Source organism: Electrophorus electricus, chromosome 1, assembly GCF_041902795.1.
Source record: "Electrophorus electricus isolate QZ-2024a chromosome 1, ASM4190279v1, whole genome shotgun sequence".
In the NCBI taxonomy this organism is placed as follows: Eukaryota; Metazoa; Chordata; class Actinopteri; order Gymnotiformes; family Gymnotidae; genus Electrophorus; species Electrophorus electricus.
In genome coordinates, this window is record NC_137497.1 from 22,729,082 (window position 1) to 22,744,488 (window position 15,407).

General features: G+C 42.4%; 1 protein-coding gene across 5 annotated transcripts in view; it reads right to left on the reverse strand.

The window, feature by feature from the left end:
• The window catches only part of LOC145657505 (uncharacterized), a 22,090-nt gene continuing 6,683 nt past the window's right edge, over positions 1 to 15,407 (reverse strand). For all 5 annotated transcript variants that reach the window (XM_081712650.1, XM_081712658.1, XM_081712654.1 and 2 more), the window contains 6 exons: positions 14,506 to 14,568; positions 13,015 to 13,302; positions 12,469 to 12,759; positions 3,248 to 3,264; positions 2,623 to 2,700; positions 1 to 1,513 (listed from right to left, as the gene is read on the reverse strand). In XM_081712650.1, the coding sequence (XP_081568776.1) occupies positions 1,292 to 1,513; positions 2,623 to 2,700; positions 3,248 to 3,264; positions 12,469 to 12,759; positions 13,015 to 13,302; positions 14,506 to 14,566 (957 nt within the window). In that variant the 5' untranslated portion in view covers positions 14,567 to 14,568 and the 3' untranslated portion in view covers positions 1 to 1,291. The remainder of the gene's footprint in view (positions 1,514 to 2,622; positions 2,701 to 3,247; positions 3,265 to 12,468; positions 12,760 to 13,014; positions 13,303 to 14,505; positions 14,569 to 15,407) is intronic.

Consider the following 15,407-nt stretch of genomic DNA (forward strand, 5'->3'; position numbering starts at 1 on the left):
TGTGTGTGTGTGTGTGTGTGTGTGTGTGCGCGTGTACTACCCATGTAATAACAAATTGTGAGTACCAGTGAGAAGTCCCAAAAAAAAAAACATACGCACAATAAATGATGCTAAAGGACTGTTCAGCTGCAGTTGATTTCTGTACATATGATACACCCTGTTCTACAAGTTACACATGCTGTGGAATCATAACTCACTGTGTTGAAGTCTCTGTACAAATCTACACATTAAAGTTGGAAATCTTTGGAAACTGGGAAAGGTTTTTCATGCTGTTTTCTGTGTGGTGGAGTGATACAGGTGCAGATGCACACAGTATGAGTGTAATGTCTTGTGATAGTTACCCTCCACCACAGTGTGTTCATGGACTGTGGGTTTGAAATGCACATATGCTGTGTGTATATATATTTATATATGTATGTAAATTAAAACACAGGATTAACCCAGAAAAGTTTGTATATTTTAACTAAGTACGTAAAACAAAAGTGTATTAAGAAAAAATTAACTTACCTGTGATTTTATTTATTTTTTTTGAGAGTCTTCCATGTTGTCTTTGAAGGGGAGCTTTATGGGGAATTGTCCTGCTTAAAGACAGGAAGTGACAAAACCCAATTTCCTGTTTTTCCTTGTATTAGTTTCCAAAGGAAATTTCAAGAGTGGAGTTTTGATGTTGACTTATGTTGGAGAATTTATGATTGCTGATTTTCTTTTATTGAACTTGTAACTTGTAAATGCTAAATTCTATTTTTTTTAAACATTTTGTTTGTTTTTGTAGTGATTGCCAGATGAATCCTTGAAGCTTTCCATCCAATTGGTTCAAAAAAAGGTTCATATCTGGAGGCTTCATGTGCACACAAACCCCCCTGCTGGCTAAACCTTTATTGTCATTTCAACTATTTGTGATGGATCTCTTGGCTGTTTTGCACCAGTGTCAGCATGGGAATAGGCACTGCCAACAATAGAAATAAAAACAACTTAATATGATTTTGTGTGGTTCATTCAATTATCTAATCTGTTTTTGATGTGTAGGTAATGGTTTTGGAGGTCTACTAGTGTCAAAAAACAGGTTGATTCCAGTCAATGTTTAAATAAATCAAATAGGACATGAGATGTTTATGTTAAGATGTTTTTAAGACTGTTGCAGTGTTTTTCAAAGATGGGAAAATGGTTATGCTTATGAATACCGTGGTGACTTCATTCACTTTTATTAAGAAATAATATTTTTTCCACTGTGCTTGGATTCAGTTGGTTTCTCTTTTTGAAAATAACTTCCCCGGCTTTGAAGAAAACACTTTCACATGGTACTGAGAAGGCAGGGGTGCACAAGTATCCCACAGCAAGCCTGTAGAGATTTGGATATATGCACCTCTGCCTCTGCCAGTACTGGAGGGGACCCTGTGTTCTGCTTTTCTTCAGTTCTGCCAGGTCTGCACTTCAACTGTGGCATCAGCAGTGACATTGTGAGTTCTTCTGGCCTCCATGAATGTGGCATCAAAATGACACCACTGTTTGTTTCCTGAGAAGCAAAACCAGATAATATGAATGAGATCATAACTCTGAAATTGACTTTAATCCAATGCAAAAATACTAACCAGGTCTTTCAGCTACAGCATCCTGTGATGTTGAAGCTGCAGCTGGGGTTGAATGTGACTGTCTAGACGCTATTACATTGGAACATTCAAAGGTGACTTGTTTTATTCCTTCATCTGCCTTTTTTGGGCTAAAGGATCCAAGTGATTTGTATCTTGGGTCTAGCAGCGTTCCCAGCAATATAATGCTCATGCTGTGTGGAGCTTTTCCCTAAGGAGCCTGATGAGGTCTCTCCCAGTTCACTAGCTACTGGGACCGTTGCCTTTGCTGCCTCTTCCTGGAGCATCTTTTCCACCATTTTCAATAATAGCACCACTTTGGAGCCAGATACCTTTTTCTCCTCTGACAGCACCACAGTGGCCTTGTGAAAAGGAGACAGTATAGACAGGAGCTCACAAACATTATTGTACTCATCAGAGGTCAGAGCAGGAATACCAGTTTGTAAGCCTGCCAGTGCTTACAGGCTCCCTGAGTTCTACTAATCGCTCCAGCATTTGAAAGCTGCTGTACCACCTTGTTTCAACCTCCTGAATCAGTTTCTTTTTTGGTTTTCCCATATGCTCTTAAACAAGGTCCAGCTTCTCCTTTAACAATAAAAACCTAAACGTTACATATGTAGCAATATAAAACAATGTGTATACAAATGTGAAAATAATGTTACTAACTTTGACAGTTGTGCTGCTTCTAAAATAGCCCACCAGCTTCCTTGCCTTTGTAGGAATGGCAGACAGCACTGGGGTTAGTTCAAGAGCTTTTTTAACAACTATATTCAGGGTGTGAGCAATGCAGAAGGCATGACGCAGCTTCAGCTGTTTGCCACAGGCAATCATATCAGATGCGCCATCAGTAACTAGACATGTTACTTTGGATTTTATTTCCCATTCTTCCATAAGAGAGGATTTCACACAGGCCAAATTTTCAGCTGTGTGCGCCTGTGGGAATTTCACTACACCGAGTAATGTGCACTTCAGACATGTGTTGTCATCTATAAAATGGCAGGTCACAGCCAAGTAGTTTGTCTGCTGTCACACTCACTGCATGAACTTTCTGGACCTCAACTTTGGTCTTCGCTTTCGCTTGTTGATATTTGGCCTCAACCATGGCCTTTGCGGTCTAAAGGGAAGGAAGAAATATATTATTTTTTTAATACTACTCTCATAATTTATCCATGTCACCACACATACTTTCCTAGTTGGGAAAATATAGGTTGGATCAAATTTTGCTACTAAGTCCCTGAAGCCTTTATCCTCAACTGTGCTAAATGGTTGTGTGTTTCTAACAATCATGAAGACCAAAGCCTCATCCAGCTCTTCCTTTCTGGTCATTGCTTTGTAAAGATTAGATTACACTTTGTCATTTTTAGACTTTGTAATCCAGTCCAAACTGCAAATAACATGTAAGGTGCAGAGAATAATGCAGTATATAAATATATATATATACAGTATATACACATTATATATATGCATATTATGTTAACAGTGAATAAAATAAAATCAGGTTATGGTTTAATTACAGTATTTGCATGTCAGAAGTCATTACATGAACATGTGCACATGTTTTGTTTTTATTTTTTGATGTGTGTGATGAATGTTGCATCGTGGTCAATGTCATTATTATGATGGTTGATTAACAAATATGAAAATTGGAAACGTATACCCACCTTGGCTGGATCCAACTCTATCCCCCTCATTATACATGACAAGTACAATAACACAGATGAGGTGTTGTTGTTGTATCCCAGTGGCTTGGAATGGAAAAAAAAAATGCCTTGTGAATATTATAGTAGTAACACATTTCATTATTTACAGGCATATTATGTGCAATACCTTATTTGGAGAGATCTGCTCAAAGTGTTTCCATACAGGGGAAACCCTTTTCCTTTTAGCAGGCTCCATGAAAACAAGCTCATCAATGTCACAGGCAAATTGACAGAACACAAACATGCAAATTTTGCATGGATCCATTGCGCTTTATGTGTGTTCATAAATTGTGCCAACACTCGAAATGCTTCCTGAACCAGTGAGGTTTCAGGCATCATCAGTGACGTCATTCATCCTTAAAGAAGCAAGCCTCGATACATGTTTCATAAAAGACTTCCTGGAGCTCTCGACATGTGCTCCGAAGCCTCGGCACAGTAGGGGCCATCACTAGTCTCTCACTTGGAGTGAGGAGTAGGAGTGAAGGGTGAGAGTGAGGAGTAGGAGTGTGGGGTGAGAGTGAGAGGTGAGAGTGAGGGATGAGAGTGAGTAGGAGTGAGGGGTGAGAGTGAGTAGGAGTGAGGGGTGAGAGTGAGGGGTGAGATTGAGGAGGGGGGTGAAAGTAAGGAGTAGGAGTGATGAGTGAGAGTGAGGTGTGAGAGTGAGTAGGAGTGATGGGTGAGTGAGGAGTAGGAGTGAGCAGTGATAGTGAGGGGTGAAAGTGGGTAGGTGTGAGGGGTGAGAGAGTAAGTAGGAGTGAGGGGTGAGAATGAGAAGTGAGAGTGAGGGGTGAGAGAGTAAATAGGAGTGAAGGGTGAGAATGAGGAGTAGAAGTGAGGGGTGTGAGCCACTCAAACTAGGAGGTGCACCATATTAAAAACATCAAGGAAGCATTAACAAGAGAGCCTGACATTCTACCCGACTCACATGAACATGTAGGGAATTCCACAGCAGATATTTAAAAAATAAATGTTTTGATTTAGTTGAGAGGAAATTCAACTATGAAATTTAAAACAAGCCTCGTAAGATGTTTATGGTCATCTCTGGGATTCCAGTAAAAGGACAAAACGTAGATAATGTAAAATCAGGCAAAAATTAAAATGTAATCACAACCTCAAAGACAGAAACCATGAAAAGTGTCTTGTAATCTAATCTGGATTCACAACCGCATGAGATGAATTTCTCAGATGTGTTTTCTTCTTCTCTTTCCCCCTGGTTTGCTTTAGTCTGTTGTCCAGTTTGTGGACATAGTGCCCATCACTTGTGAAACAGAATGTATGTCATGAATAAATGTCTTGTTTGGTCCTTCCTATTGTCCGTCTCTATGGTTTCCTTTCTCAAGTTTCACTTTTCCAGTCCTGTTCCAGTCCCTGTTTTGGTTTTCACTGTTCATGATTTGCACCTGCGCCTTGTTTAGTGTTCATTAGTTCAAGTATTTAAACCCTGTCTGGTTCCCTGTGTTTTTGCTGTTCATTGCGTGTGTTTGTGTGGCATGTATTGCATGTATTGCATGTATTGCATGTATTGCATGTATTGCATGTATTGCATGTATTGCATGTATTGCATGTATTGCATGTGTGTAAGCTCGTCTTTGTTTCTAAGCCTCTGTTTATGTTAGCCTGTTTGATTCTAGCTGTTTTGTTTTTCCTTAACTCCGTATGTTACTTCTTTCTGTTATAGCTGCTTTCCCTGTTTGCCTTCGTGTGCTTTTGGTTTGTGTTTCCTAGGCTTTGTTATCCTAGCCCTTGTTTTTGTTATGTATTCTATGACCCTGGACTACTCTGACTACAACTCTGGATTTGCCCCTAAGAAATCTCGCTCTCCTCCGCACATGCGACCACCTCATTACCGCTCACCATTACAATAACCTGAACAATAAGGGGAACTCTTAAATAAAACATGTTGACAAATGGCAACTAAACTATTTAAACTATTCAAAGATACTACAGACAAAATTGTCTGTTTTTCCATGACTTGACAAAAGTATTTACAGTTGCATTAAATTACATCACAGGATCGCATAGTAATATTTCCATAAACATATTTACAGTACTGGGCAGATCCTCTTATAGTGATTGATACATATTCATCAATATGAATCAAACCTTACTGTACCTGCTCTACCAGGTGAGCTTCAGGAGCGCTCTAATCATGTATACATACACTGATCTTTGACCCCTGAATGGGACAGAGAAAGGCAGTGCGGATCTGTGTGTGTGTGTGTGTGTGTATTTAAACATACAGAGTTATAATTATATGTGTATGTACGAGATTGGTCACTGTGACAAGATCAAGAGGGATTGTGGGATCAAATTCAATCAAATTCAATCAGGAAGTAACTAGTACAGTGATGGAGAACTGTTTAGAAATCAAACTAAAACAAATCTGGATCTTGTAGAGAGATAGTGTTGTAAATGTAGAATAGAAACATACTGAGTTCAAAGTGAATGAACCAGTGGAGAGAATGAGCTACACAAAGGGGGGGGGGGGGGGGGTACACAACAACAACAACAACAACAACAACAACCACCACCACCACCCTGATCACCACCTGTGCTCCGTCATAACTATGATCACTGCTGAAGCTCCAGTCTGTCATATTAACACACAGCATAATTACTGCACCATCACTGACTACATCTACATATTAACACACAGCATAATTACTGCACCATCACTGACTACATTTACATATTAACACACAGCATAATTACTGCACCATCACTGACTACATTTACATATTATCACACAGCATAATTACTACACCATCACTGACTACATTTACATATTAACACACAGCATAATTACTACACCATCACTGACTACATCTACATATTAACACACAGCATAATTACTGCACCATCACTGACTACATCTACATATTAACACACAGCATAATTACTGCACCATCACTGACTACATTTACTTATTAACACACAGCATAATTACTGCACCATCACTGACTACATTTACATATTAACACACAGCATAATTACTGCACCTTCACTGACTACATTTACTTATTAACACACAGCATAATTACTGCACCTTCACTGACTACATTTACATATTAACACACAGCATAATTACTGCACCATCACTGACTACATCTACATATTAACACACAGCATAATTACTGCACCATCACTGACTACATTTACTTATTAACACACAGCATAATTACTGCACCATCACTGACTACATTTACTTATTAACACACAGCATAATTACTGCACCATCACTGACTACATTTACATATTAACACACAGCATAATTACTGCACCATCACTGACTATATTTACATATTAACACACAGCATAATTACTGCACCATCACTGACTATATTTACATATTAACACACAGCATAATTACTGCACCATCACTGACTATATTTACATATTAACACACAGCATAACTACTACACCATCACTGACTACATTTACTTATTAACACACAGCATAATTACTACAGTAAACAGTGGTATTGAGGCTGAAGTATTTGTTGATTTATTGAGGGTCGGCTGTAGAGGGATTGAGCTTCAGGAGCAGACAAGGCCAAACTAAAAAAAAAAAAAACATAAGACACACTAGAAATACAACTACTATTATTATTAATAATAATAATAATAATAATAATAATAATAATAATAATAATATTATTGGTTACATTTATTTAGCACCTTTCTCAAACTCAAGGACACTTTACAGACAGAAATCAGCTTTTATTCTCAAATCACTGATAGACAAATCACTGAAGCGGCAGCCAATTTACACACACAGTCTGTCAGAAACCACAGACCCCTGTGGGACTGAAGGGTGCAGGGGAAGGGGAGGAGGTTCAGACCAGGACAGAGCACCACCCATAGCTGGACATATACACATACATAGAGCACCACCCATAGCTGGACATACACACACATACGTAGAGCAGCACCCATAGCTGGACATATACACACATACGTAGAGCACCACCCATAGCTGGACATATACACACATACGTAGAGCACCACCCATAGCTGGACATATACACACACACGCAGAGCACCACCCATAGCTGGACATATACACACACACACAGAGCAGCACCCATAGCTGGACATATACACACATACGTAGAGCAGCACCCATAGCTGGACATATACACACATACGTAGAGCAGCACCCATAGCTGGACATATACACACATACGTAGAACAGCACCCATAGCTGGACATATACACACATACGTAGAGCAGCACCCATAGCTGGACATATACACACACACGTAGAGCAGCACCCATAGCTGGACATATACACACACACGCAGAGCACCACCCATAGCTGGACATATACACACACACACACACAGAGCACCACCCATAGCTGGACATACACACACACGTAGAGCAGCACCCATAGCTGGACATATACACACACACGTAGAGCAGCACCCATAGCTGGACATATACACACACACGCAGAGCAGCACCCATAGCTGGACATACACACACATACGTAGAGCACCACCCATAGCTGGACATACACACATACGTAGAGCAGCACCCATAGCTGGACATATACACACATACGTAGAGCACCACCCATAGCTGGACATACACACATACGTAGAGCAGCACCCATAGCTGGACATATGCACACATACGTAGAGCAGCACCCATAGCTGGACATATACACACATACGTAGAGCACCACCCATAGCTGGACATATACACACATACGTAGAGCACCACCCATAGCTGGACATATACACACACACACACACACACACACACACACACACACACACACACAGAGCACCACCCATAGCTGGACATACACACACATACGTAGAGCACCACCCATAGCTGGACATATACACACACACACACACACACACACACAGAGCACCACCCATAGCTGGACATACACACACATACGTAGAGCACCACCCATAGCTGGACATATACACACACACACACACACACACACACACACACACACACACAGAGCACCACCCATAGCTGGACATACACACACATACGTAGAGCACCACCCATAGCTGGACATATACACACACACACACACACACACACACACACACACACACACACACACACACACAGAGCAGCACCCATAGCTGGACATATACACACATACGTAGAGCAGCACCCATAGCTGGACATATACACACATACGTAGAGCAGCACCCATAGCTGGACATATACACACATACGTAGAGCAGCACCCATAGCTGGACATATACACACACACGTAGAGCACCACCCATAGCTGGACATATACACACATACGTAGAGCAGCACCCATAGCTGGACATACACACATACGTAGAGCACCACCCATAGCTGGACATACACACATACGTAGAGCAGCACCCATAGCTGGACATATACACACATACGTAGAGCAGCACCCATAGCTGGACATACACACACACGCAGAGCACCACCCATAGCTGGACATACACACACACACACACACAGAGCACCATCCATAGCTGGACATATACACACATACGTAGAGCACCACCCATAGCTGGACATACACACACACACGCAGAGCAGCACCCATAGCTGGACATATACACACACACGCAGAGCAGCACCCATAGCTGGACATACACACACATACGTAGAGCACCACCCATAGCTGGACATACACACACATACGTAGAGCACCACCCATAGCTGGACATATACACACATACGTAGAGCACCACCCATAGCTGGACATATACACACATACGTAGAGCACCACCCATAGCTGGACATATACACACACACGCAGAGCACCACCCATAGCTGGACATATACACACATACGTAGAGCACCACCCATAGCTGGACATATACACACATACGTAGAGCACCACCCATAGCTGGACATATACACACATACGTAGAGCACCACCCATAGCTGGACATATACACACACACGCAGAGCACCACCCATAGCTGGACATATACACACACACGCAGAGCACCACCCATAGCTGGACATACACACACACACAGAGCACCATCCATAGCTGGACATATACACACACACAGAGCAGCACCCATAGCTGGACATACACACACATACGTAGAGCAGCACCCATAGCTGGACATACACACATACGTAGAGCACCACCCATAGCTGGACATACACACACACACACACACGTAGAGCACCACCCATAGCTGGACATACACACACACACACAGAGCACCACCCATAGCTGGACATACACACATACGTAGAGCACCACCCATAGCTGGACATATACACACACACGCAGAGCACCACCCATAGCTGGACATTCACACACACAGAGCACCACCCATAGCTGGACATACACACATACGTAGAGCACCACCCATAGCTGGACATATACACACACACGTAGAGCACCACCCATAGCTGGACATACTCACACACACACAGAGCACCACCCATAGCTGGGCATATACACACATACGTAGAGCACCACCCATAGCTGGACATATACACACACACGCAGAGCACCACCCATAGCTGGACATACACACACACACACACACACACACACACACACACACAGAGCACCATCCATAGCTGGACATATACACACATACGTAGAGCACCACCCATAGCTGGACATACACACATACGTAGAGCACCACCCATAGCTGGACATATACACACACACACAGAGCAGCACCCATAGCTGGACATATACACACATACGTAGAGCACCACCCATAGCTGGACATATACACACACACAGAGCACCACCCATAGCTGGACATATACACACACACACAGAGCAGCACCCATAGCTGGACATATACACACATACGTAGAGCACCACCCATAGCTGGACATATACACACACACAGAGCACCACCCATAGCTGGACATATACACACACACAGAGCACCACCCATAGCTGGACATATACACACACACACAGAGCAGCACCCATAGCTGGACATATACACACACACACAGAGCAGCACCCATAGCTGGACATATACACACATACGTAGAGCACCACCCATAGCTGGACATATACACACACACGCAGAGCACCACCCATAGCTGGACATATACACACACACGCAGAGCAGCACCCATAGCTGGACATATACACACATACGCAGAGCACCACCCATAGCTGGACATACACACACACACAGAGCACCATCCATAGCTGGACATATACACACATACGTAGAGCACCACCCATAGCTGGACATATACACACACACGCAGAGCACCACCCATAGCTGGACATATACACACACACGCAGAGCACCACCCATAGCTGGACATACACACACACACACACACACACACACACACACACACACACACACACAGAGCACCATCCATAGCTGGACATATACACACATACGTAGAGCACCACCCATAGCTGGACATACACACATACGTAGAGCACCACCCATAGCTGGACATATACACACACACACAGAGCAGCACCCATAGCTGGACATATACACACATACGTAGAGCACCACCCATAGCTGGACATATACACACACACAGAGCACCACCCATAGCTGGACATATACACACACACAGAGCACCACCCATAGCTGGACATATACACACACACACAGAGCAGCACCCATAGCTGGACATATACACACACACACAGAGCAGCACCCATAGCTGGACATATACACACATACGTAGAGCACCACCCATAGCTGGACATATACACACACACGCAGAGCACCACCCATAGCTGGACATATACACACACACGCAGAGCAGCACCCATAGCTGGACATATACACACATACGCAGAGCACCACCCATAGCTGGACATACACACACACACAGAGCACCATCCATAGCTGGACATATACACACATACGTAGAGCACCACCCATAGCTGGACATATACACACACACGCAGAGCACCACCCATAGCTGGACATATACACACACACGCAGAGCACCACCCATAGCTGGACATACACACACACACACACACACACACACACACACACACACACACACACACACACACACACAGAGCAGCACCCATAGCTGGACATATACACACATACGTAGAGCACCACCCATAGCTGGACATATACACACACACGCAGAGCACCACCCATAGCTGGACATATACACACACACGCAGAGCACCACCCATAGCTGGACATACACACACACACAGAGCACCATCCACAGCTGGACATATACACACACACAGAGCACCAACCATAGCTGGACACACTCAAATCACTCACAGACAGATGAGAAGCAGCAGCCAATTTACACACAGTGTTCTCTCTATTAGAAACTACAGGAGAACCAGGTGTAGGAGAAGGGGAGGAGGTTAAGACCAGGACAGAGCACCAACCATCACTGAACAAACATACACACACACACACACACACACACACACACACACACACACACACACACACACACACACACACACACACACACACACACACACACACACACACACATCTATCTTTATCTATATTCATGCACAACTCACATTGATACAGGACAGTTTGAGTATCCAATCATCCTAACCTCCATGTTTTTGGGAGGATTCCAGAGGAAACCTACGCAGATACAGGGAGAACATGGAAACTCCACCCAGATAGGGACTCGACCCCCACACAGACACAAGAACACCACAGTGAAGATGTATCTCTGTCTGTCGCTTCTTCCCAGTCTTCCCCTTATATTCCCCTTATGCGCTGGGTAGAATGAGGCAGCCAATCAAGACAACACCGCAGCCGAGAACAATTCCAGCACAGGACAGAAGACTTCATCAAGTGGAGGAGGAGCATCAAGAAGGGGACGTAAACAATCACAAATTTTTCCCACTCAATCACTCTTTTGTTTTGGTATCAGCAAGCAAGCATCACACCAAGTGGTGTAAAACATCAGTGGCTGGATTCAAGCATGTCCATCCACCTCAAAGAGTCCAGTGAAAATCAACCAGGTCCACATGCTCTATTGGGGATATACTTTGATAAACAGGACCTCAACTAAGACCAAGACCTCAAACTATGACACTCAGTTCACGCTGTTTACATGATCCCAGCATTCATAGTCTAACTAAAACGGAACCACGGATGTGCATGTAAACATAATTACTGATACTACGCACACCCCCCTCCCCAACAAAAAGTAACTAGGCAACATTAAAATCACAGTAACCATACTTACCTTCCACAGTAACTGTGTATGTCTGTATAATCTCTTCATGCTTAGTGTCTCTGATGATGTAAACTCCACTATCAGATGGTGTGGTTCCTTGCAGCTCCACAGCAGAGATAAGCAACACTCTCTGAGTGTATTCAGGTTTACACTTCAGTGAGTGTCCAGCCACTGTACAGATCTGTCCACTAGAGGGAGCAGCTGCACCTGTGCTGTTATAAATCACCTCCACTGACTCTGATATGAGCAAATCCAGCACCAGAGGTTCACCAGGCTTAATCTGAACTGAAGAATTACAGGCTTTGGAAAAAACAATTAGAAACTTCAATGTAATATACAACTGATTTGACCATGTAACCTCAGAACGGTAAATCTGATATAAACATTTAAACGTTACATACAAGCTCCTTCTGTTTTTCCCCACATATCTGATATTTGAAGTTTACAATTCTATGTTCTACTTAGAACATACTCTAAGTTCTACTTAAAGTTCTCTCTGTCTACATAAATAATGGTTTAGTAACAATAACTAGGTAATCCATTGAGGACACTTACCCTCTATCTGTAGACTCACATCACAGAGCTCTTGACCTTTACAGGCGCAGGTGTACAAGGACCTCTTAGTGTAATCAGCATCAGTGATGGTGAGGGAGAGATCTCCCTTCAGGTACTGATCATGGGACATGTGAAATCCCTCCTCTGACTGGCAGGACGTCTGGTTACACTGAGCCAGTACGTCATGTGGTTTATGATATAAAGTCCATGTGACCAGACCAGAACATGTCTGAGTGCAGGGGAGAGTAGCATCATCATGAAGATTCACCTTTACTGAAGGAAAAGAACCTGAAAGACACATTAAGAAAAGAGAGTTTAAAACGTTACAGTGGTGCTTGAAAGTTTAGGAACTCTTTAGAAGTTTCTATATTTCTACATATATATGAACTAAAACTTCATCAGATTGTCAAAAAAGTCCTGAAAGTAGATAAAGAGAAACAAATCAAACAAATCAAACAAAATAATACTGTCATTTATTTATAGAGGAAAATGTTTCATATCAAGGCAATAAATATCAACTTGTAAACAATATTTATTATTTAGAATGTTATTTATTTTATCTGTCATATCCATGCATGATACAGCGCAAGTATCTATATATAATATATAATTATACATATATAAAATACATCCCACACTAAATAATCCCCTACACAACTGAACCACAGTGGCTTTTAATGAAAAAATATCAGATTGGTATTTACATCAGGCGACAATCAAATGCAAGACATCAGTATCAGATCAGTAGAGAAAAACTGGTATCATGCTCTCTCTATAAATACAGTAAAACTAAAAATAATCAACCATTCACTCAGACTACTTAAATATTCTTGGTTACTCAAATATGCATTTCTATGTAAGAGCAGAACTGACTGATACTGCTCTTTCATACGACTGCAGGGACATCTGTGCCTTCTATGTCTGTGTCTACATGACCATTCTGGTGAGCTTTTAATTAAATGGTTCTGAAATGCAAGTCTATTAGCAAAGTGACAGGAAATCTGTCCAATGAAATTGATTAATTTTGTCACTCTGGGGGCGGGCCATTAGCAACCTATCCCTTCTCAGTGTTCTGAAAAAAAGGTTATGACATTATTAGTAAAGGATCACTGTGTTCATGCTACCTTAGCCAGCTGACTATGAATGGGGTCTATGAGTGAGACAGACACTGTAGTTATACAGTAGGTACAAGGAGCCACATATCCACAGTGAGTTATACAGTACAGTTCTCATGAATAGCAGCAATGCAGTAAACAAGTTTACTATCCATTTTAATGTTATAAAAATGGATGGCATCGTTTACGCTGTGCAGCGCAAAATGAATTATTAAAAACAACCGTCAGAATTTATTACTTAATTTAATAATAATTTTATTAAATATAAAGAAGATTAAATAAAGATAAAGGTCAAGCAGGTACAATAGTCTGGTTAACACACCAAAGTCATGGATGAAATTCTGATGACCTGAGAGAACCTGTTCTGTCCACTTACCAGCTATGACTGTCCGCAGCTGTAACAGCAGAACACAGTGACACCTGCTGCAGGACAGCATGACTGAGGAGACAAAAGAGAACCCAGTGAGTACTGTACAGAGGAGACAGGAGAACCCAGTCAGTACTGTACAGAGGAGACAGGAGGACCCAGTCAGTACTGTACAGAGGAGACAGGAGAACCCAGTCAGTACTATACAGAGGAGACAGGAGAACCCAGTCAGTACTGTAGAGAGGGGACAGGAGGACCCAGTCAGTACTGTACAGAGGGGACAGGAGAACCCAGTCAGTACTGTACAGAGGAGACAGGAGAACCCAGTCAGTACTGTACAGAGGAGACAGGAGGACCCACTCAGTACTGTACAGAGGAGACAGGACAACCCCAGTCAGTACTGTACAGGTAGGAGCAGAGTGATCACTATTAGGAAAAATGTCACTTATTTACAGTACCCTGATTACAGCACCTGGCATAAAATAAACAGGACTAAACCCCACTACACCTCAGCAGCACAGTAATCCTCCTTTACCAGAGAGGGGTTAGTCCAGGGTCCAGAACATCACAGTCCTACCTGCCAGTACGTTGTGTCACTGTTCAGCTCCCTTATTCCCAGCAGTCATGCTGTGTTTGATATTTCTGGCAACACTAAACTACTAATCAGACGGGACTCATTTTCCAGTCATATGTACATATAGCAACTTTACCACAAGACCTCTGGAGTGTATAACAGACTCACACAGGATCAGAAACCTCAGGATAAATTACAGACATGTCAGCGGCTAATGGATTTATGTATTACTGTCTCACTAAAACATCCATGTGTGATACGTAGCCTTCGTTGGTCGCAACCACTAAATATTTTTCACACATTTGCACAGAATTCTGTTATTTAATGAAACCACTTA